Genomic DNA, 23,170 nt, shown 5'->3' with positions numbered 1-23,170 from the left:
TTTTAAAGCCTGTATGCATAAACAAGCTTCCAGTTTAGCTCAATAATACAAAAACCTGGATTTAGTTGGGCAACAACTGAATTGCTTTCCTTGCAGATTTCAGGTTTCACACACAAGATTGAAGGGTTCTAAATACCAGGGTAAGTGCAGCAGAAGTGGGTCTGGGAGCCAAGTAGCCTGAAATTTCTCCGGTCTGCTTACAGAAATGTTGTTTCTTACCTTGAAGATGGAAGCCCATGATTCTGAAACAACTGATGTATTTTAAAATACTGATAAAATTTAAGTTTTTCTTTTCTTTTTTTTCAATGATTCCCTACAGATTCTTTGTAGACCTTTATTGCACAAAAGACAGGCGTTTTCTCACTATCAACAGCAACAGCAAGACAACCTCAGAAGTTTGGCTGGTTGACTGCAGACATCCCTTTGAGTCACCTGCTCTTGTACAAGCACGAACCACGGGGCTCATTTACCACATTGAGCACAGGAAGGACCAGTTGTACATTCTTACTACATATGGAGAACCTGCAGAATATAAGGCAATTTTGACTGATAATTACATTCATAGGATTAATTTAGATGCCTATTGCAGGTCATATAGAAATAGTAAGGTTGGCTCTTAATTCTGTTCATCATAGCTTACTGAAATAAATTAAGAGAGAGAACTGCATGGATTAAAAAGACTTATAGTGCTGCATGGAGTCTCACCTGTAGGAGGCCAGTTTGATCCTAACTCCTTTGACAGCATCAAGAAGTTTCTATGCTTCAACAGTCTTTTCCCCTGTATCAAAAGTTGGTGATCTCACTTTGTGTAATCATACCCACCTACAACTGTGCTGGCCACACTGAAAGCACTTATTGCATTACAGTCTTCTGTAGAGTAATCTTTGAGACTTTGTCTTCTCCAAATGTTACTGCATTGTTCTTCCATTTTGCCTAAGTAAAGGGAGTTTAAAAATCTCCAGTTTTAGACAGGCAAACACGCCAAATACAAATAAGTATTTTTTTGCAAGAAAAATGTATGAGATCGCCTATAAGTCTGTACCTCTCATTTGTAACTCTGAGTACATTTTAGTAATACAAGGTTGTTTGGTTTTGTTTTTTTTATAGTTGATGAAGGCACCAGTAGCTTCCAGTGGCAAGGAGAACTGGCAGTTAGTTTATGCACTGGAAAGGAAAACTAAGCTAGTAGACTTTGAGATGTTCAGTGATGACTGTATTATGTTCCTGAAGAACGCTGGTCATCTTTACTTAAATGTGATTTCTTTTGTTTCACACTCAGTTCAGTCGATAAAGGTATGTTTTAGCTTGGTTTAAGCAGCATAATATTTTTCCAGCTTCTTTTTCTTTTTTTTTTTTTTTTTGGCATAACATACTGAAAGCAAAGTAAATTCCAAAAGCAAAAAGCGGTTTAGAAACTATTAATACTGGCAATTTCATCATTATGACTAATTGTACTACCTGTGGCTGTTCTTCAGGATGTGATGTGATGGCTTATTGCAGCGTTTAGAAAGTTAAAGAGCAGCTATCCTGTGAGCCACTTCTTTCTTCAACAGATTACAGTCAAGCTCTTGACAATACAGCTGATTTCTAATGTAAACAGGACTTAGTTCCCTAAATGCTGTACTTAGTTTTACTGAGCCTTTTTTTACCTACACTCATTGGTGTAAGCAAGGCCCCTCCCACAGGAGAAAGAAATCGGAAATCATACTTGTTCAGAAAACAAGTATGGACACTGTCCCATAATAAATGGGAAGAGTTGATATTGCAGTACAATTGGTGCAAAGGATTTGCTTCCATTCTCTAGTTATTAAATACCTGTGGATTAAAAACAAAGTGACTTAAGCCAAATCCAATTTCTGAACATCATTCAGGTGAAATATTTAATTGATTTGTTTTCCTGAAAAATAACAGTCTGAACAACTCAGAAGTTTATTGCAACAAACTGCCAATGCTGCACTCTATAAAACTGCTACAGAAAAAGGTTTTTGACAAAGTACACTGTATGGTCTCCAAAATCTTCAATTTTTTAAAATGGCCATAGTTTATTTATTCAGAAAGGGCCTGTAGTTACTCAGGAGAACTTGGACTTCTGCTGCCTTTTCAGAAGCCTCTAGCAACCTAACCCAAGTAAGTAATGGTCTGGCAGAGGGTTTGGCTATGTCCCTGCTGCTCTCAAAGAATGAATCTTGATTTCTTTCATTCTTAGCAGAGTTAAAAACCTTAAATATAATAACAGTAAGTATCTGAGGGTGAATGTGCCAGGAAAAGGTTTTGTTCTTCACAATGGCTGGCACTAGGAACAAAGTTAAGAGGCAGGGGTTTTCAGTGGCTTAGCATTACTGAGCTAACTCACAGTAAAAGCATAATAGCTGACATGGACTTGGCTGTATAACGTGTTGAAGTAGAACTGGAAATGCAAGGAAAAATAGGATCTAAAAAATAAAACTGATGCAGAATAATTTCAAATGTTTTCTTTTAAAAAGTCTGCACTAATACCCATTTTGAACTGAATTTGAATTTATTTTTTGTTTTTAATTCATTGTCCAACTTTATCTAATGGTTTTGGGGGAAAAGTTCACCAGTCTTTCACTTCTTGACTGTTTTGTTACTGGATTTAAATGAAATACATACATACAAACTAAGATAATTAGTTAATATCCAAAGCTACATACAAACTAAGATAATTAGTGCTACATACAAACTAAGATAATTAGTTAATATCCAAAGCCTTTTACTCTGAAGGACATATTAAGCAAAATTTACAGAAGCAGTGTAAGGGTCTCACTTGAAATGCCATGTTTTCTCAGCTACCTACGTGGGCCTGTGAATTTGAATTGGAATCTCATCCTGAACATAGCACCAGCACCTGCTATTTTCAGCTCTCCTCCCCAGTACACCCCCCTAAGCGTTTTGCATATTCATTTAAAGAAAATAATCTCATTGAGCAAGCTGTGCAAGAGGTACCAATTATTACAAATTGTCACACTACACGTTTACTAGCTAAAAGCAAGGTAAGATTTTTCAGTCTTTTTCCCATTCCTTTTATTCTTTCCTTCCTCCCCACCCATTTAAAGAAAGTGCATTTGGCAGGGAACAGAGATTAAAAAATGTAAAGAGCAGTTGGTGCTATAGTTATTAAACAGTGGGTGTTTTCTTCAGTGCTACAGAGAAGAACAAGAAAGAGTCGTGATTTTTTTTTTCCATTAACCTGGGTATTCCACAGGAGATAACAGCACATGATGAGTCAAGAAGCTTAGTATAAGTGAGAATTGCTAGTTGATGTAATGGTATTGTACTCCACATGATAAATGAAAAAGGTGCCAGCTGTTGAAAAGAACACCCCACAACCAGCTGCACAGTGCAGATCAAGAAAGGAAAGTTTTAACAGCCTGAGTTTAAAAATTTGGAGATGTTAATAAAGAGTTTGTACTGTGGTAAGTGGTAAACTCTATTGATAATAACATATATTCTTGGTGTTAAAGGGGGAAGGAAGACTTGGGTACTTTGGTATTTTAAAAACTCCTCAGGTGTTGCACTTAAATGAATTTATACTCTGCATCTGTAAGCCCACACAGCAGAGGTTCAGTCTCAGGCTTTATTTTTCAAGAGTGCTTTGTACACTGTAAGTGAAAAAAAATTACTGTAATCAAAAAACCACATTTTAAAATAAATAATTGAAGTTTTCATTGCCATGTGTCATTGAGATTTCTGCAATGTCCCTTATTGTAAAACTACTCCTTCTTTTCCAGGATGAAACTTTGGTGCCAATTACAGTTTTTCATAATAAGAATTCTAAAGAACTACACAGGAGACCACTTCTAGTTCATGTATATGGAGCTTATGGCATAGATTTGAACATGAGCTTTAAAGAAGAGAAGCTGATGTTAATTGAAGAGGGTTGGATATTAGCATATTGCCATGTTAGGTAAGTCAAATATAAAATGGAAATAAGATTATAAGATTTTATTTTGCAGGATACACATACTTGTTCATGTACAACTGAAGATGCACCTTTTTTTTTTTTTTTTTGTGTACCTATACCTAATTATTCATATTTTCTTAGATTTTTTTATTTAGGTAGTTTTTAAATTTACCTCAGGGAAAAAAACCACAAAAGCACACTACATTTTAGGTTTCCTAAATCTACATGATGGCTGTATGTACCTTTTAATCTTTTCAAGTCTCATTACTTCTTGTCTCATCTTTGCTCAAGAAAAAATTTGGTTAGATGCTCAAATTGCCATGACATGTTATCTCCCTCTCCTTCTGAGAGCATTGTGTGCTAATGCTCAGTCTGTGTCTTCTGAAAGCGATTTACATTCCACAGCAACAACTTAGCATTTAACCTGCAGCCCTTATTCTTTTATTGGCTAAATCATCTGTCTCCAGTTTAGCTACAAATCTACCAGTTTTATCAAACTGCAGTGCACAACAGGCTTCAAATTTTTCTCAGTAGCTAGGGAAGATAACAAAAGAATCACTTTAGGGAGGGGAGGCAAGGGGAGGAATGAATAATTGTTGGAAATACCAGCCCCAAAACAAATTCAGCAAATATATTCAGTCTGCTGTACTCAGTGGCAAGCATTGTGCTGTTCTTCCTCACGCCCCACTAAGAATCTTAAGATGCAGGTCAGTCCTACATGAAGATGGATTTGTCATCCAAAGATGGCATCAATCAAATCAAATAATCCATTTGAAACTTGAAACCAGAAGAAGAAGCTTCAGGTGGCTTAGAACCAAAATTGTGGTTGCATAGAAAGAGGTATAAATTATTTTTATAATTCTGTACTACAAAACATAACATTTCAAGTAGCATTTGAAATTCACAGATTAGGGGAGGAAAAAAACCCAAACCCAACTTTCTAAGAGTCTCAGAATTTAAGCTAAGTGGAAGACAATTCCTGAGAGTCTGGTGTGGAGCTCAGAAATACTATTCTACTGTTTTTAATAAGTAATAGTGTTAGTAATGGAAGTACTTGAAATATTTTTGTAGTTTCCTGTATAAAAAGATAATATTATCTGATTTTGTATTGCCTACAATGAAAATGTCATTTCCTAAAGTGTTGCTTTTCCTGTAGATTCCAGGACACAAGCACATGTGCCCTTCTACAGTTAGTATTTTCACCAGTCATCATGACTGGATTTATTTTGCCTTCATGTTTTCTCTTTTAGCCATAAAGAAGGGTAAAGGCAAAAATGGAGAAGAATTAATTGGGAAAGCAAACTGTGATGTGCCACTCTGTGGCTGCTGCTGTTCCTTGGTTTTCTGAAGCTATGCCATGTAATGTTTTCTGAAGAGACTCCAACTTGAATTGCATTAAATTTCAGGGGTGGAGGAGAGCAGGGCCTTAGCTGGCACAGAGATGGATGTCAGCATAATAAACTCAAAGGTCTCCATGACCTCAGGGCTTGCATCACGCTGCTGCACCAAGTGGGATTTTCTCAGCCCAAGCACACAGCCCTGGCAGCTGCCAGTGCTGGGGGAGTTCTCGCTGGAGCCCTGTGCAACACTGACCCAGCCCTGCTCAGAGCTATGGTTTTACAGGTGAGCTGCTGCAGACCTTGTACACATTATAACATTATACTGTGCTATCTCTGTTACTGTACCACTTTCAGAATTGGAAACATTCCAGTTCAAAGCTCACTCTCCTCATTTGTTTGAGAACATCTTGACTCAGATATTCAACGTCCTCTGTCCTATTTGCCAACTTTTTTTTTTTTAATGACTTCTAAGGCTCCTTTCGTAGATGTTCTAAATACAATGATGAAAACTCATCTCCCACTGACAATTGAGGAACAAGAAGAATGGGGAAATCCATTAGAAGATGAAAAATGTATGAAGTATATCAAAAGCTATTGCCCATACCAGAATATTAAGCCACAGGTAAAACTATGCTTTCTGTGCAGAATACTTCAGGCATAAAGTGTAGTGGTTTATAAGAAAACCAGAAGTAGATCACTGGTTTTTTTTAAAAAACTCCAATATAAATTATTTCAGTAATAATCTTAGCAATAGTTGGAGTCACGAGTGACTACTGAAATTAACCCAATGCCTTCTCCTAAATGATATGAATTTCTAAACTTGCTTTTGTTTTAGGACTTAGGAAGTAATAGATTATTGTGTAGCAAATATCAACATGCAAAATGCCTTCTTTTGTGGGGGAGTTTTGACATTCTACTGTGTTTTACTGGATTTTTTGCACACACAGGAGGAAGGAGGTTTCCACTGGAGGTATTTTCCACTGATGGAAACTACCTCCACCTGAGGTATTTTCCAGTGGAGGTGGGGGTATTTTCCACTGATTTAATACCTTTCTAGAGGTATTAAAACAAACACTTAAAGGGAAAAGGACCTATAGCTTTGACTTTGTCATCTCAAGGGAAATCTCTCTTTATTTGACAATGTGTTAGCTGGGTTGCACAGCTACCATAAGTAAAATTCTTACTATTTAAAAACCAACTTCTTGGCAGAAAGATTGCAAAAATAAACTTCCAACTATTGTTCTAAGGTAAACTATTACATGATTATTACTCCCTTTTTTCTTTTTTTGCAATCATCAGCAAGCAGACAGGCATCAGGCCTTTATCAGTGGGAAGAGGATGTTTTTATGACCTTTTGCAAGTGCATTATGCGTAACTGTGAAGTCATTTTTCAGACCAAAATACTTTTTGCAGTTAGAGTGATAAAACTCTTAGAAAACACTAAGTAATTATGAAATAGATGAGTTCTTAAATAAACCCTAACAAGTTGTATAGTAAGAGAAAAATGTATTACTGTTTGAGAAAGACCAGTTGTCAAGTGTTTAACTGGTTTTGGTTTTTAATCTCAGTGCTATCCATCAGTTTTTATCACGGCGTATGAAAATGACGAACGGGTACCACTAACAGGAATTTTACAGTATGTTCAGAAACTCAGAAAGGCTGCACTAGATCATGCCAGCAGAACAAGTAAGAAAGGTAAGGATAAGAATATCACAGATAAATGGAGTTAACCAAAATCTTAATAGTCATGTAAATTAAAGACCACAGAGATTGACTCCTCCTTAAATGAATTCAAACACAATCCCATATCACCAGCTCCACAGCAGACTCAGAACACTCTCTGAGATGCAAAACCAAAGACTGGAAGCCTGTCAGGGGGCTCACTCTTTCCTAGGCCTCCACACAGGGCAGTTGTTGGATAGTGCAGAGTGAACCCACACTGTCACTCCAGCTGCTGACAGGGCCAGACTGCAGTTCTCAGCAACCCTTGGAGAAAAATCTTACTTTTGCTGCTATACAAAAACCTATTTTTCTCACTTTGCTAAAGCTGCAGGTCCTTAGTCCAAGCTAGAGTGACAACAAGGCCAAGGCACAGGTGCTTTTATACCTGAAATTTAACCCTAGCTTTGGGAGTTTCCAGCAAAAGGTACATTCAAGCTTGACAAATTTCTTGTACCATCCAGTCTGGGGAGAGGCTTTTACCATCATTACCAAAAGAGATCTTGAATAACCTTTTCTACATTTCATGATGCCCTGTCTCTGAGCAGCACAACTGCACTGGTTGAGAAATTGCAGCCAGTGCTGCAGTTGCTGTTGTGCTCTTTGTGCAGGAAGAAAAGAGCATGTCTTTCCAAAAATACTCAGAGAGAACAAACACACTAAATAGATTAATATTTTCCAAATATGCAGTTATTAGAAATACAAATAATTCATTCAGAAAGCCCCTCTACAATTCTCTTTTTCTTAAGGAATAATAGAAATTCTGTCAGGACAAGAAGGAGAATTAGCTATCCTTAAACAATTCATGTACCCACTTAATTTTTTCCTTGTCCATTCAATGTAAAGTGATCATCAGCTTCATTGTTCCAGGAAATTGGATTCCTAATATCATCCTAGATGTCCAGGCAGATGGCAGTCATTGTGATTCATCCTGGGAGCACTCACTGAATGAGGTATGGTCCCTTTACTGCACAGCTCCATAACATGGTGCAGGGCATATTCCCCCTCAAGGAATACTTCAGCCTCAGTAGTTGGGCAGACATTGAATGTATGTTTAAACTATAAAGAAAAACTGCTAGAGCAACTGCTGATTTTACACACACACACACACACACACACACACATATATATATATATATATATATATATAATTTTAAAACCCAGCAATCTTTATATATAATTATATCTATTTTTATACAGATATATACTTGTACAGATATAAAAGAGAGTGACAGAGTCAGATTACTGAAATAGCCTTAAAATAGTGTTCAATTCCCACCGTAATGTGCTAGGAGATTTGAATGAAAGGTTCCAAGTTGTGCAAAACATCGTTCCAGCAGGAAGAGTCTTGCTCTGTGGGGTATTAAGTGCTTAAAACTGTCATATTATTTACTCCTATCTTCCTCATTGTGTAAAACATACATGATGGGTTGGTTCTTTACATTTTGAAATGCATGATCTGTGCTATCAAAGCTGTTACAGTTAGCTTTCAAGAATTTGCACTTTTTACAAGCATGCTTGTTAAAAGCAAAATACTGCCAAGACCTAACATATTTTTACTGATGTCTCAGACTGTCACAGTTGGATACTAATTTTATTACTCTTAATTTTAACAAATTCTAGAAAATGTTAATTTGGTGGTTGTGGCAGTTATTCCCCAGATGTATTCTTTCAGCAAAAGCTCCATGCTGTCTTAGGACAAGGTATTTCTAAGCATTAGTATAGAAAAGGAAGATTACTAGAATGGCTGCACAAGAGCCTGAATGTTTAGAGTGTGAAGAACTTTACCTTGTAATAAAATATTACCTTGTAATATTTTAATAATAAAATATTTACCTTGTAATAAAATATTTTCATTATTTTAGGTTGCAAGACACCTTGCTTTTCTGAACAGAGAACTTCAGGAAGTGTGCCATCCCCAACATCACAGCAAATCCTGCAAATAACTCCCAAACACACTGACCACCTGAGAAACTTACGGTCAGATTTGGATTTGTACAGAAAGCAAACACCTTCTCCAGAGGATCTCTCCTCTCAGATCCCTGCTTTATGGGCACAAGCACACAGAGCTGGGTGTGGCACTGCCTTACAAAAATACAGACCAAGAACTGGAATTCTGCCCTGCCAGGCTGTGCAGAAGCAGCTGCCAGCAGAAATGAGTTTGTGCAGCAGCTCTGTTCACGTGAGCCAGCAGAGCAGCAGCACACAGAGCCCCACAGGAGAGCCACAGGCACTTGGCACAGGCAGCCTTCCTGTCCAAGGCACATCTCACACAAGGCAGCAGAACTCCTCCAAAGCATCTGACATTCAAGTCTCACTGCTTCCAGGACTAATCCCCATATGTAGGTGATGGGGGTTGCTGCCCTCTCTCTCTGCACAGCAGCCATGGTGTATTGACCATGTGGTGGGACTGACCAAACTGCAAAGAAAAGCACTCTCAAGAACAGGAATTTTAGTAGAACTCTGATCTGAATACATTAAAAATCTTTCAGTCCCTTACCTAGCATGGTAATCTTAAGGAGGTGCCACATCTCTCAGGAGGACTAAATCAATGTGTAAGAAGATGCTGGAGTATCTCCAGAGGGTAAAACAAAAAGAATGCCCCCACTAGAGTAGCCTGATTCATAGCTTAGCTGCCCTCTGAGCAAGGCACAAGTCTGCTGTGCCTTGCTTGTTAAAAGAGATGTGTGGTGCACACCCAGGGCCACATCAGCCTCTGCAGGTGCAGCAAATGCAAATCAGAGCACCTGTACTGACATTCAGTAGGTTTGGTTCAGCTGCTTCCTCTGAACTAAAGTACACACCCCTCACCTCAGCCTTAGGGCAGGAAAAGAAATAAGAGAATGCAAACATATTCTAACTCAGCAGGGAAGAGGAGAATCAACTGGAAATGCAGTTATGAGTGTGGAATTAAATATTAGCTACATTTTGTTCTTTTTCTTTCTAACTTTGAGGATAATCAGAGTTATTAGATTTGACAGAAGAGGTGAAACATCACAATAATATACACTAGTCCTGCTTGTGTTCACCTATTTTAACAAATACAGAGCCACCCTTTGGAATAATTTTTACAAATCTGCAGACTTCTAAAAAGTTACAATGAACTGCCACAGGCTTGGGATTCCACAGGAGCACTTACAGACTAGCAACCTCCAGGGTCAGCAGCCAGGCACATCTCTCCTCCCAAAAATACATGCTTAAACAGGACAGTTTTTAGAACAGGTTTACTTTTCTTCTCCACACATCCTAAGGGGGAGTTGATACCATTCTTTTTCCTTTTCATCACAAATACTGATACAAGACAATTATGTATCTGATTTTTCAGGACATTTATTCTGTATACAAATAACATTTTAAAAGCTGAAGAAAATGGAGTATTTTTAGCATTTCCCTGAAGCTAAATATCTTCTAAATTAACATGAAAGCACAGGTATTCTACTCCTCTACTTAACAGTTCACATAGAGTAAATTGAGGGCCTTGGAATAACAAGCTTTTTCTGCCACAAAACATTTCCCTTGAAAAGCTTCCATAGTATGAACAGGCTTTGCTGTTGTATATTCTAGGACCAGGCCTTCTCCCATTTCAGTTTTAATAAGTTTGGTATTGACCACTTTACCAGCATTGCTAAAATGAGTACTGAGCCTTACTACAGCTTCAGAGGGAAGGTTAGGAACTCTGGCCTGCAGGTCTGTTGTTGCCTCCTGGCCGAAGTTGAGCACCATCATGAAGACTCTGTCCAGCCCATCCAGCTCCCTGACGTACACGAACACGTTACTGTCATTCCAGACGTGGCACATCCACCCCCGGTTCATGGGGAGCTCCTCGTTCCGCAGCTGAGTCAGCGCTCTGTACAGAGCCAGGCTTGAGTTGGACCAGGCGCTCTGCATCTGCAAGAGTCAGCACCAGCAGGGTCAGCTCCTGGCTCTGCAGGGAGGAAACACAGCTCCCTTCTCACACCCACCCAGGCTGCTGGGAACGTGCCTGTCAGAATTCCGTGCTGACAGTTATCCCTCTTCAAATCTGTCTGCAAATTTCACTGAAAATCTGCTTTTTCTGTGCGCTTCTTGGCACGTGGGGAGTGGCAGTCACAGAGTTTATTGAGCATAACATTTCCCCAGCACTAAAGCGATTGCTTCCTCCCCCAGCTCCCTTTCAGTACTGGTGATTCAGGAGAAAGCCACAGCCATTCAAAGCTTGACACTGAATCTTTTTCATTGAGTCCAGTCTACTGCAGTCACTGGGTTTATTTCATGCTTTATATTTCTGCTATCTTAGCTTTTTTTTTTCTGCCTTCAATTTTGGGCAGCACTGTAGGTCAGCAAAATCTGTTTGATTCACTGCTCTACTTATGTTAGAGTCAGTATATGTCAAGTTCTTGTTACAAAACCAGTGCTTTCTATAGCAATAGAAATGGGGGAAAAGAGACCAGTTTTCAATTTAATATCAAAAGGATGAAAATGATGTTAAAGAGCCAAATTGCAGCATCAACATCATAATTGTAGTTACTCTGCTTAAATGAATATAGATGAAGTAGGCTCCTTGTTGTGCAAGGATTTCCTTTTCTAATAAAACTTGTGAGGATTCAGTGCCTTTTTTTTCCCTTGAGTTTCTTCCTGCTACCAATGCTCGCTACTACAAGGAAGCCAGAGCAAAATAGATACATTAAAATAATGAAAATATTTTGAGACCATTAGTTTGTTACACATGTAGATACCTACTTCCACATTTACACTTTGGTAATCGGAGTTAACTGGTAACCAGCTGCTGTTCCCTTCAGTAAAACCAGCATTAACTTTTCCATCCCACTGCATGGGGGATTTCTCTGGGAGGGTTGCCTAGAAAATAGAAGTGGTGATTAGCATATTAAAAATTATTCTTTGAATAGCATGTTCTCACCTCTCCCAAATTATCTCCCTTTCAGTATTGCTTTCTTTGGTTTAAGTTAAAAATAATGAGGATGTAATTGTGGTCCAAATCTAAGGAGAAAATGAACCAAGACAGTTCCTGAAATGCAGGGGAGGGGATCATCTCAGATACAGCATTGCTGGGTAAAACGTGGAATTCCCAAATGACTCTTACTGGAGTTGCCATCCTTTGCAACAGATGGTTGAATAAAAGTTTACTGATGACAGCCAAGATATTCTGATAAATATCTAGACATGCAGAGAGTGAATATGTGAGGTAATGAGTCCTTAGAAGAGATGTCATTAAAATAACAGTAAACAACAAGTAATTGCTGTTCAGTGTCTGTTATTTTCTAAGTATTGCACTTTTCACCCCAGAACTCTTCAAGCTTACTTTTGCAAGGGGTACAATTTTGACAGGACTGTTTGTGTTAGAAAGGTAAAATTATTATTTCCAAATGCAAAACTATTGAAAACTGGCTTTTAGCTGATTAAAAAGTGTCGATGTAGAAAAAGTCTGAAGTTCTCATTTTGAAGAATTCAGAAAAATTCTGAAAAAGCTTCTTCATTGTTACTGAAGAGCTGCCAAAAGATCTGACACTTAAATTTAATGATATAAGAGGGCATAAAATATTTTGCACATACTTTGAGTGTTTGTTTTCCATGAAAACTGTTTTTCATATAAAGGACACTTTTCAATACAATCTGTCAGAGCAGCAGCCTAACAAAAGAAATTGTCACTTTGCTTTGTGACATTATAAATAATGGGTTTCTCCTTTTTAGCATATTCTGAAAAGCAGGGAAAAAAATCCTAAGTTTTCAACACTGGTAACACTGCCTCTCATCTTTACCTCTTTCAATGTCTCCTGAAGTGTTTGAAATGCTGGGACTAAAGCCTGTATAATCCTGAGCAAATACTTTCCATTTTCCTAAGACACCCATTAATCAGGGAGCCTTCCTCTCCAGCCTGGATGAAGGGTGGGTTTGCATTTGTTCCAAAGCTCTGAGCCACAGGGTAGCCACTAAAAGAGAGTGAACCCTGAGGAGCTCAGGGTGAGCCACTTTTCTTAAGAGAATCACTCTGTCAGCAGTAATCAGCAGCAGCAAGAAAATGCAGGAGATACTTTGACCTAGGGTTTTCTCAGAGGAAATGAGATTTCCTTTTAAATCAGAGAATCACTTCCCCATATCTGAATCAGACAAATCTGGAGATGATCCTGTGCTTTAAGTACTTCTTTCCCTTTGATACAAAGCTAGCCAATGTCATGTCTAACATTGCCAGCAGCTGCCTCATTCCCTAACAGGCTTTCCACAGGAAAAGCAGCATCTGCCATAGGACCACGTTCTCATGGTGCTCAAATACAGTCAGGAGAGGCAGAGGTGAGCTGCTCCCTTTTGGCACAGACTATGCATGATGACCGAAAGCCACTTCTGCTTGCCACCAGGTAGCCTGCCCTTTGTGCAGATCCCTTTTTCTGAGCTTGGGCACACCCATGACAGCCATGACTGGGACAGAATCAGAACCATGATTTCCTTTAAATAACAGCCAGGAAATAATGGACTCTGGCACGATGATGAGGGCACTTCCATGGGAGGAAGGAGATGGCTCTGTTATCTTCCCTCATGTGTCTGCAGCACAGCTCTCCTAACCCCTGGCCAGGCCCAGAGCTGGCACGTGCTGTTCCTTCTGCTGAAGCACCATTGCTGGAAACCATGCAAGACTGATCCAGAGAAAGATAGAAATCAGCATCCATAACTGAAGTCTACCAGTTCAGACACACATCCAGGCCTTGGTTCTTGTCTCTGGCCTGGCCATTTCCACATGCTGTACAGAGGTTTGCCATGAGGAACATGGAAAACCATTTAAGCAGTGAGAACGACTGTGTTTGGTTAGCGAAACAAAAGTTCTTGTGTTTTTGAGTGTTCTGTTACTTGGAACTAAACAACAGCAGGACCAGAGTTTACATGCTCTTCACTTACATTTTCTGATGCAATGTTCTCCATGCCTATTTCTTCACCATAGTAAGTTACAGGAGTGCCAGGGAGGGTTAAAAGCAGCATGTTCATGACGTTGATGTACTCCTTCCCAATCCGAGTTGAAATCCGATCAGCATTAGGACTTCCAACCTGAAGAAAATGTCATTCTGTTAAACACAGATTATAAAATTTCATGCATATGTGAAATTGATTAACTAATTTAACAAGGTAGTAAATGTTTTGGGGTTTTTTCTTTCCCTTCCAGGGCTCTGAGGTACCTTGATGCCATTACAAACTTCTGTTCCAAAAAATTTAATACACAGAAGTCCTGCCAGCAGCACATGAGGCAGAAGTGAGGAAGAGATGACAAATAACAACTGTCCCTGCTTACAGTTCTCTGCTATTTTCTCTGCTGTGTGAGGACTGCTCTGCTTGCTTTAAAAAGATCCTTTGCACATTCCAAACATGCTTCCTAGGAAAAAGAGGAGCAATGTTTTAAGTTAACTGCTCTCCACTGCCTGCTCTTCTCTGCCCTAGCCCTGGGCGGGTTCCAGAATCCATTGCAGTGAGTCAGATTATGGTAAAAGATAATTATCCCAATTCCATTCTCACTGGTGGTTTAGCCATTGGAGACACTGAGGGAGAGGCATGATCATAAATTCCCTTCTGTCATCCTTGCAAGGGGAGTGGAAGGGCAGCAGAGCTGGACAGTGTCAAGGACTCCAACCACAGCAGCTGAGAGTTTTCACAAGCTCAGCCATGGGCCCAGGCTGCTGCTGATCCCACTGAAATCAGAGTGTGTGTGGTTTCTGTCCCCTACAGGAACAAGCCCTTCCTATGAGAGTTGGTCTAGAACTCTTACTGCCCAGTTTGGCCATTTTCCTGCAGGCATGTTTTTCATCCACGAGTTGACAGCTTCAGAAACACTGTTGCCTGATAGATTTTTCATGTTAATTAGGTTGAAATTGAAGGGAAAATCTGCTTCTTGGATAAAAGTCGTTCCATAATACATCATTGTTGCTTCAATATCTTCCTTTTCATCATCATCAGAACCCATAAATCTAAAAAGAAGTACACAAATAGCTTTTTTTGCTCATTTTTGGTTACACAGAACACAATAAAGCTAGAAATGGTTGGACACAGAGCATTAAGAATTATGGTCACTTCCCCTTCCCCATCTAAAAAAGATTAATACAGAGAAATGGTAAGGCAGACAAGGAATCAAGGAGCAGTACTCCTTGGAAATTGCTGGAGAAAAATCTACAGGAGTCAACACAAGGCTAAAGTATCTGACTGAGGCTTTATCTTTTTGAATCCATGTCCACACACTCCATTCCAGCAATTTCCATGCTTTCCTTCACAGAAGAGGACCTGAAGGTCCCTCAAGCTGACCACGAGCCCCTGCAGGCGGCTCAGGGCATCCTGGGCTGCTTTAGGGGAGCGCTGCCAGAAGTGAGGACAGTAATCCTTCCCTTAGTCTGCCACTAGGGCCATTAGGGACTGAAATATCTCCCCAGGAGGAAAGGCTGGGGCTGATTAGCCTGGGGAAGGGAAGCCTCAGCGAGATCTCATCCATGTACTGAAGGGAGGGTGCAGAGGTGACAGAGCCAGGCTCTTTTCAGTGGTGCCCAAAGTCAGGGCCAGAGGCAATGGGCACAAACTGAAACACAGGACAGGTGCTTCCCTATGAACATCAGGAAACTCCCACCAGCCAGGGTGACAGCCCTGGCACTGGCTTTTCAGGGAGGATGTAGAGTCTCCATTACTGGAAATGTTCAAAAGCCATCTGGACAAGTTCCTGGACAACTGGCTCCAGGTGGCCCTAAAAACCAGGGGGTTTGGATCAGAGAACCTCAGGAGGTCCTTTCCAAATTCAACCTTTCTGTGATTTTAACACTCTCTGACTGTGTGTCTCACTTCAACTGCACCATTAAAACTAAAGAATAAATCAGTCACAGGGTTGATAAATTAGTTCCTCTGACTAAAATGTTTTCTTTTTCTGCTCTACCCTTATACAGTCCACAGATGGAGCAGAGCTAACAGGGCCAATTCCTTTCTGCTTACACTGGGGAAGAGACAGTACAGCCTCTGCACTGGAGGATTTGCATTTCTGTGGTGTATTATGTTAGTAAAAAACCATTTTCTTGCTAGCAAGAGGGAGATGAATATTAGAAAGGACTGGCCAGCTGTGCTGGTTACCTGTATCTGCCAGGCTCTCTGCTGAACTCATCCATGGTGTGACGGAAGCTGCGGACGATGTCATGCAAGCCAACTTGGGTGGTGGTGTAGTCATGGTAGAGCTGGGAATAGGCTGTGATACTCTCCTTAAAGCAGGGTATAGTACTTCACATTAGTTCACCAATGTTCTAGGTTTCACAGTTCTCCAAATTCTCCCCATTCTTTCCTGAGACAGTGCACCAGTCATGAATTTTTACTGAAATGAGTTCAGCATGCTAACACCAACAGCACAGAGCTGAACTGCACTTGAGGAACTCTGGAGTAGCAGAGGACTGATAATTCTGGATCCCATCCTTCAGCAGGGAAAGCCCAGCCACAGCACTAACCAACAGAGCCCATCTGGAGCAGTGAGCACAGCATGAGCTGTGGCCTCAGACCAGGCTGGAAAGATGGGCAGTGCCTTGACAGAGTAACACAACATCATCACCACCTTGGAACTGGCCAGCTGCCTGTGACTCCCAGCTCCACAGGAGAACAGTCTCATGGTGCTGGCACTACCTGGCAACAACATCAAGTTCACTATCAGAGCAAAAGCAAGTAACATAAACAACAGTGAATGTGTTTAATCACCTCTCATTGCCACACATGGCCTATACCAGTGGTTTTTAGTTATGCTCCCGTTCTTACTGGGGCTTCCTGGTGGTGAGTGCTCTTTGTGCAGAGTGCCTGGGACGCACCCGCCTCCCAAGGCTGACCTGATTTTCCTACAGCCACAATTAAGACCCAAAAGAGTCAAAGCAGGCACTCTTGCCTCCATAGGAAAAGCAGGAAAGAAAGCAAAGACAGAACATAAACATTACTTCATTCTGAGACTTGTTCACTGGAGGCTCATCCCGGAGATGTGTTGCTTCTAAGAGAAATTTAACAGTGCCAAAACTAAGTCCATCAACTCCTTTGCCGAGCCAAAATTTGATAATATCCTAGATAAAAGCAAAAATTGAAAAGTCTGAGTAAGCCCACTCCATTTAAAATAGTATACTGTTAAAAAGAAAACTAAACTTGTAAGGAGGTGTTAATACATAACAATTCATTTTTTGATTTGTACTTCAAATTTTTCTAGAAGCTAAAGTGAATCATGTTGACCTAAGGTCAAATTAATAGCTAAATAAAGTATATCTTACTATTTCATTCATACAAAAAAAAAAAAAGACTGGTCTCTAACTTCTCCCATAATTCAGGAGACCAAAGCCAGGGCATGACTCACTAAAAGCAGTTTCTAATCTTGTCCCTCAACACAACTGGGCTCATGCTAAGTGATGTTGTTGATGAACACTCATGTCATGGGTGCACAAAATTAGAACACATTGATTCAAATATGCAGGAATATGTTGTTCTGCACAAACCTTGTGCCACCAATTTTATTTTACACAATAGAGCTCTTAAAACATTTGTTCTTTCTTACTTGACTGATGTAATTTTGAAAATTTTTTTCAGACTTATTTGTTGATTCTCAGGAATATAAGAAATTATTATCCAACAATTACAAATGCTATTAATTTGAAATTTCACTATCAAATTCCAATGTTAGTCACTATTAGTAAAACTATATCCTACTTCACTAACTATATTAGTACAGTTTTAATTGCCCCAGTTTTAACAAAGTTCAGTCCCTCTTGAGTGGTTTCTGCAAATGTCCTTTCAGTTGTAATACTTGTCTTCATCAGAGGAAAAAATAAATTTTTATATATATTTTAAAAAGTCTATTGACTTGCCTTTTTAAAACATATGAAGTACACTTGTCTGAACAGGCTGGAGTAGAATTAGTGCACAAGCTGTACAGATTTTTGTTTGGCAAATAAAGACTGCCTCACTGAGCTGCACTTTCTCATAGCACCATTCTGAAAGCAGCAGCTCTCAATATGGTGTCTGTCCAATACTGAATCTACCCAAAAATATCCATGCTTAGACCTGTGCTCAGCACAAAAGCAAACCCGGGTATCAGCACTGCAAACACCAAGCACTGATGTGTTTCTCACTGGCACCAATCTACATCTATTTACACATGAAAGCCACAACATGCTGGTTGCTGAGTGTGGCTGTTCTTGGGTGCCCTTGTGCTGCTGAACCAAAGACTTGAGTTTCTCTGCAGAAGTCCATTTGCTTCCTGCTCAGTTCCCCTAACCTCCTGGAACAGGATTTTGAATTAAAACACTAGATAAAAATTATTCTTTAACATGATATTTATACACATTTACCAAAGGTTGATGTTACCAGGACAAACTACCCAGCTCTCATGTTTTGTTTTGTTTTGTTTTGTTTTTTTTTAATAGGAAATGCAGCATCTCTTTGCTACTGGAGTTTCGATAGTTCTCATTGTGTGCCTGAGTTAAAAGGTGTGACCAGAAGCGTTTTGTCTCTTCAAGCTCACGCAGTACCCCGTGGTGAGGGGAGAGGCCCGCAGAGACCATCCCAGGACTGGGCAGCTGTGAAGACAGCGCCCAAGGAATGCACCACAATTCAACAGAACAAAGTGACAAACGCTTACAGATTCAATTAAACACATGACGTGGCTGTACTACCTGCTGAGGGATAACTTAGAGAAAGGGGAAAAAGAAGCAGCAGCTGTCCTGCTCCCCATATTTTAATGAATTCCACATTGTCAGCAAGGAAACAGTGCAAACAGGAATGAGATTCCATCGGAGCAGCACCATCAGCACCACTCTCACTGTGAAAACACTCATGTTCCCCCTAGAAAGTCATCAGACAAGTGGACAGATCGAAACTCACTATCTCCCCCTTATCAACAAGCCCAGGCATTCCTTGTAATTCAAATCAGCATTGCCTCTGCTTTCCCGAAAATGCAAACATCTCTCTGCTAAACAAGGGCCATCCCTCCATTTGACTGGCTAATTAACAACTCTTTGTATCAACAGAGATAAAAAACTTCTCTGCACTTGCCATTCTACACAGGCTTCAGTGCAAGAGCTGCTCTGGGTTGGCTCAGCACCTGGGGGTTCCACACTTACATGGATTTCTTGTTGGACAGCAGCGTTGCGAAAATTTAAGTCTGGCTGTTCCTTCCCAAACTGATGGAAATAGCATTGTTTTCTCACATCGTCAAAATGCCAGCTGGAATTCCCAAAGACGCTCACCTGCTCAGCCAAGGGAGAGAGACAATCAGAACTACTAACTTAACAAACATTTCCTCCTGTGCACATATTAAAATGTGTGGCATTACAAGCACAGAATAAAGCACAAAATGCCTAATCAGTGGACCACATTTTGAACAGATTTTGGTAGTTATGATTTTCATTTCTTTTTGCCACCAGCTGCTCTCCCTTTAGTTGTGCTTTACCACACCTATTTCTTGTTCAGTATTATAGATTTTGAAAATTTTTTATTAAGTTAACTTTCATTAGGAAATATCTGGAATAGAGGGGAAAACATGCGTGGGAACATTTATTTTGGAATTACTTCTCCTAAAACTTATTTAAAATAGCTTTGGTTAACTTAGAGCTTTCTACAATTTAGTATTATCCCTTTCAAGGGCCAACAACAGTCAGCAAGTTAAAAATGTTAAACTTTATCACCATCTCTCTAATAAAAGATTCCAAAAGCTTAGATAGTTCTTAAAACTCTTAAGTTTAAAGAGAAACTATACAAATTGGTACAAAGTATTAATTCCACCTGGAGTTTTTAGAATATACAAGTTCCTAATCATGCACCCACTGGTTCTAATCTAAAATAAATCTATTTGAAGTTGGCAACACACTTTCTGGCCTGAGCACTTTCCAGAAAAAAGGACAATAGCCAAGACCACATTGTTTTGTTGTAACCAACCATGACTTCAGAATACCTGACACAGTTTCTAGAACAGAATACCCATACACAGAAGGAACAACTTGTGCCCAACCTTTTTTTGTGTGTGTGTGTGTGTTTGTTTAATGAACGAAGATTTAACACTGAGGAGAAGAAACAAAAGTAATTTTTAAAATTTCACTTTAAGTAAGAACTTTTCAAGTGATCTCCCAACCTGGTTTTAATCTTAATCTGCACTAACTCAAGTAGTAACATCAGTTTGTGCCTCTCACCAGTCATTTATAACCCCGTGTACACCAGGAGAATCATGTTACAGCTGATTCTGCCCTGTGGCACCCAGCTTGGGATGTGTGTGTGTCCCTTCCCGTGTTTACCCAGTTGTTGGGAGGGATGACTGAGCCAGCAGCCTGCCTGCAGTCCTGCCAGATGTAGTAGTCCGTGTACTTCCCTGTCCGATTGCGGCTCAGCTGAAACCACCAGTGTTTGTCACTTGTGTGGTTTGGTATTAAATCCATTATCACCTTTAGCCCTTAAAAATAAAAACAAAAACATAAAAAACCCCATCATCCCTCCCCCTGCACTACAACATTACATTTAGCCTTTTAAGACAACATTCATATTTTTTCCAAATGCGGTATCAGCGGTATTGGGGCTTCTTCCACGCCAGAGGTCTGGTGAAGGACAGTGGCACAAAAACCCCACAAAAAGTACCAGACTACCAAAACAGTTAGACCTGACTGGTGTTTGCAAGTAGCTGGAACACAGCTTGGGAGGGAAAGGAGAGTGGAGAGAACAATCAGATTTCTGCAGTTATGAACCACTTTCACTACCTCTGACTTCAACATCTGTCTTGCACCTCCCAGGTGAGAAAGGCACTTCACCAGTTGGACTGAAACACACATTCTACAGTAATCACACATTCTTCATCACCCTTCCTAAATAACAGACATTTTATTGAAACCTCAAATATTTTCAGACTTGCAAACCATTTTCTGTTCAGTTCAGCAGCTGTAAGAAGAAACACCTGAGCAAACATTTGGTCTAAGGCATAAAAGCACCAAAGCAAGGATGTGAGGGCAGGAAAGAAGCATGTGTTCCCTCATGTTCAGTCAGACAGAAATGCACTCAGCTTGATCCCAGCCTTCCAGTGCCCATAAGACAGGCCTCAGGGAGCATGGATGGCTGCCAGCCCACCACCCACAAACATCCTCCTTGCAGAGAGCATGCAGCCCCCTGTGCTGCCGCTGTAGCTCCCTGTGCCCTCTGTCCTGCTTTCAGCTCTGCCCCAGAGCCAAAGGGCAGGAGAAGGCAGCCACAGAGCTCACATGGCTGTGGAGCTGTCTTGTACCCTTTGCTGGCACCTCCATCTGCTCCTGATTAATGCCACCATGAAGGCAGTGCCAGGTGCACAACCTGAAGTCCCCATGAGTACCCATCTTTTTATCAGAGTTACTTTGCTTGGAGGTGCAGCTTACCTTTGTCATGTATGGCTGCAATCAGATTCTCAAAATCTGTCATTGATCCAAAAATGGGATCAATGTCATAGAAGTCTTCAGCTCCATATCCAAGGTCTTTTAAAGGGGACTTAAAGAAAGAGGTGATCCAGATGGTTTTAATATTCAAATATGTAATATGGTCCAGTTTTTCTTGAATACCTATTTAAAAAGAAAAGGACATCATCTGTTCAGGAAAGACAAAAGAATTTTGTTTGTACTCTGGTCCCTTTATCTTCCTGACATGTTACTATGGTATGCAGCTACAGGAACAGTTTCTGCCCTTCACCTGCCAGTACTGTACAGTGTGGCTATCAGTCCTTGTTTATAAATGCACTGTCCATTTGGGTGCCGAGCCTCCCCTTTCTGCAAGGCAGTCTCAGCTCAGCTACTGATAAGTGCCATTGCTTCCTTGCTACCAGGTGCCCCATCTCCACGCATTTTTACCAGCTGATAACACCTAGAGCATGAAGAAAACAAGAAGTAACACATCTTTCTCCCCTCTTTGTCAGTTTTAGTTTTCCTTAGGAGGAGCAGCCAGCAAACATGACCAGGTGCTCAGCACCATTCATCCTCCTGATTTTGTGGAGGTGTCTGACTCTGGCAGCAGCTGTGCTGCTGCTTGCTCTCAGCACCATCTCTCGACTTCCTTTCTAATTCCACACTTAGACTTGACTTGAGCAAACAGCTCCTGGATTTATTCACAACAATGTGAGCTGCTATTAACGTTGCTTGACAACTTCTCTTACTTCTCTCCATTAAGGCGGCTTTGTCCATTGGACTGTACTTTTCCACTGGTTTTCCTTTTCATATAACACATACACACACAACTGTTACACAGCAAGAATGAAACCTGACTCACCTTTCAGATCCCCATTCCCATCCATGTTGCTGTCCCTGAAGGAGCGAGGATAGATCTGATAAATAGGACTGGCCTGCCACCAGTCCAGGCACTTCGGAGAGAGAGCAATGATGGCAATTGTAGCGCACACCAGCACAATGGCACCAGCAATCACCAGCCAGAAGAGGATCTCCCTGGTGACTCTGTAGCGGGCCTGGCTGGAGAACTGCAGCAAGACCTCCTTTGGCATCCCAGCATAAGGCTTCAGCACTGTCTCCTCCACAGCCCCCGGGTCCACATCAACACTGCACGTCTTTGGCGTTTCTTCTTGGCTACCGGTGGCCGTTTCCTTGTCCTCAAAATCCTCATTTTGAACAAATCCATTGTTCTGCACACCTCCCTTCTCACTCAGCTCCATAGGTAAGCTCCTAGCTTCCACCTCAGCTGTTTTACTTGACAATTCTTGTCCTGGAGACTCTGGCCACAGCACCTTTGTTCAGTGAAATGGGAAACAGTGCAATTAGCTATTCTGGGTTGATAAACAATCCTGACCAACTGGTCAAAGTTCAAAAAGGGACAAAAAGGGCAAAGTGCTCACGATGTTCTGCATATTCGGCATCTTCAGCAAGATAACAAAATGCTAGGAGAAAGAGCAGTCCTCCTGGGAAGTGAAGCCTATTGTTGGTACCAGCTGAGCACAGTTATGTTTACTCTTGCTCTCTCCACACTTCTCTTCCTTTTGACAGCAAGGGGAAATTCAGGTTTTACCAGTATCAGATCTAGTAAATATGCAGCTTTCCAGACTGGTCATAGTCTCCCCTGCCTGAAGCAGTCTGAATATGGATAGTTTAAACACAGACAGCAAGAGACTGAAGTGTTGGCAACACTGGCCCGAATGCAACAACACAAACTAAGAAGAAAAGAGTCAAAGGCTGGTTGTGTATCTTTTTCACGGTTTAACTCAGCTGCCCCAGCC

At 40.6% G+C, this 23,170-nt stretch overlaps 2 protein-coding genes across 5 annotated transcripts in view; one reads left to right on the top strand and one right to left on the bottom strand.

Annotated features, from left to right (window-relative positions):
- Positions 1-12,215, top strand: part of PREPL (prolyl endopeptidase like) — a 21,252-nt gene extending 9,037 nt beyond the window's left edge. For all 4 annotated transcript variants that reach the window (XM_071427520.1, XM_071427511.1, XM_071427500.1 and 1 more), the window contains 9 exons: positions 320-536; positions 1,108-1,293; positions 2,808-3,011; positions 3,750-3,925; positions 5,329-5,545; positions 5,735-5,884; positions 6,831-6,957; positions 7,852-7,934; positions 8,847-12,215. In XM_071427520.1, the coding sequence (XP_071283621.1) occupies positions 320-536; positions 1,108-1,293; positions 2,808-3,011; positions 3,750-3,925; positions 5,329-5,545; positions 5,735-5,884; positions 6,831-6,957; positions 7,852-7,934; positions 8,847-8,927 (1,441 nt within the window). In that variant the 3' untranslated portion in view covers positions 8,928-12,215. The remainder of the gene's footprint in view (positions 1-319; positions 537-1,107; positions 1,294-2,807; positions 3,012-3,749; positions 3,926-5,328; positions 5,546-5,734; positions 5,885-6,830; positions 6,958-7,851; positions 7,935-8,846) is intronic.
- SLC3A1 (solute carrier family 3 member 1) lies at positions 10,296-23,170 on the bottom strand. The gene is made up of 10 exons (XM_071427535.1): positions 22,216-23,170; positions 21,336-21,515; positions 20,235-20,389; positions 19,068-19,193; positions 16,902-17,021; positions 16,063-16,187; positions 14,726-14,924; positions 13,867-14,013; positions 11,701-11,817; positions 10,296-10,869 (listed from the first exon to the last, which is right to left on the bottom strand). The coding sequence occupies exons 1-10, from the start codon at positions 22,610-22,612 to the stop codon at positions 10,429-10,431; spliced, it is 2,007 nt and encodes a 668-aa protein (XP_071283636.1). The 5' UTR covers positions 22,613-23,170; the 3' UTR covers positions 10,296-10,428.

The sequence above is a fragment of the Agelaius tricolor genome, unplaced genomic scaffold (genome assembly GCF_023055355.1).
Source record: "Agelaius tricolor isolate 1412-34295 unplaced genomic scaffold, bAgeTri1.0.p SCAF_1, whole genome shotgun sequence".
Taxonomy (NCBI): Eukaryota; Metazoa; Chordata; class Aves; order Passeriformes; family Icteridae; genus Agelaius; species Agelaius tricolor.
This window is presented reverse-complemented; position numbering and strand designations above follow the sequence as displayed.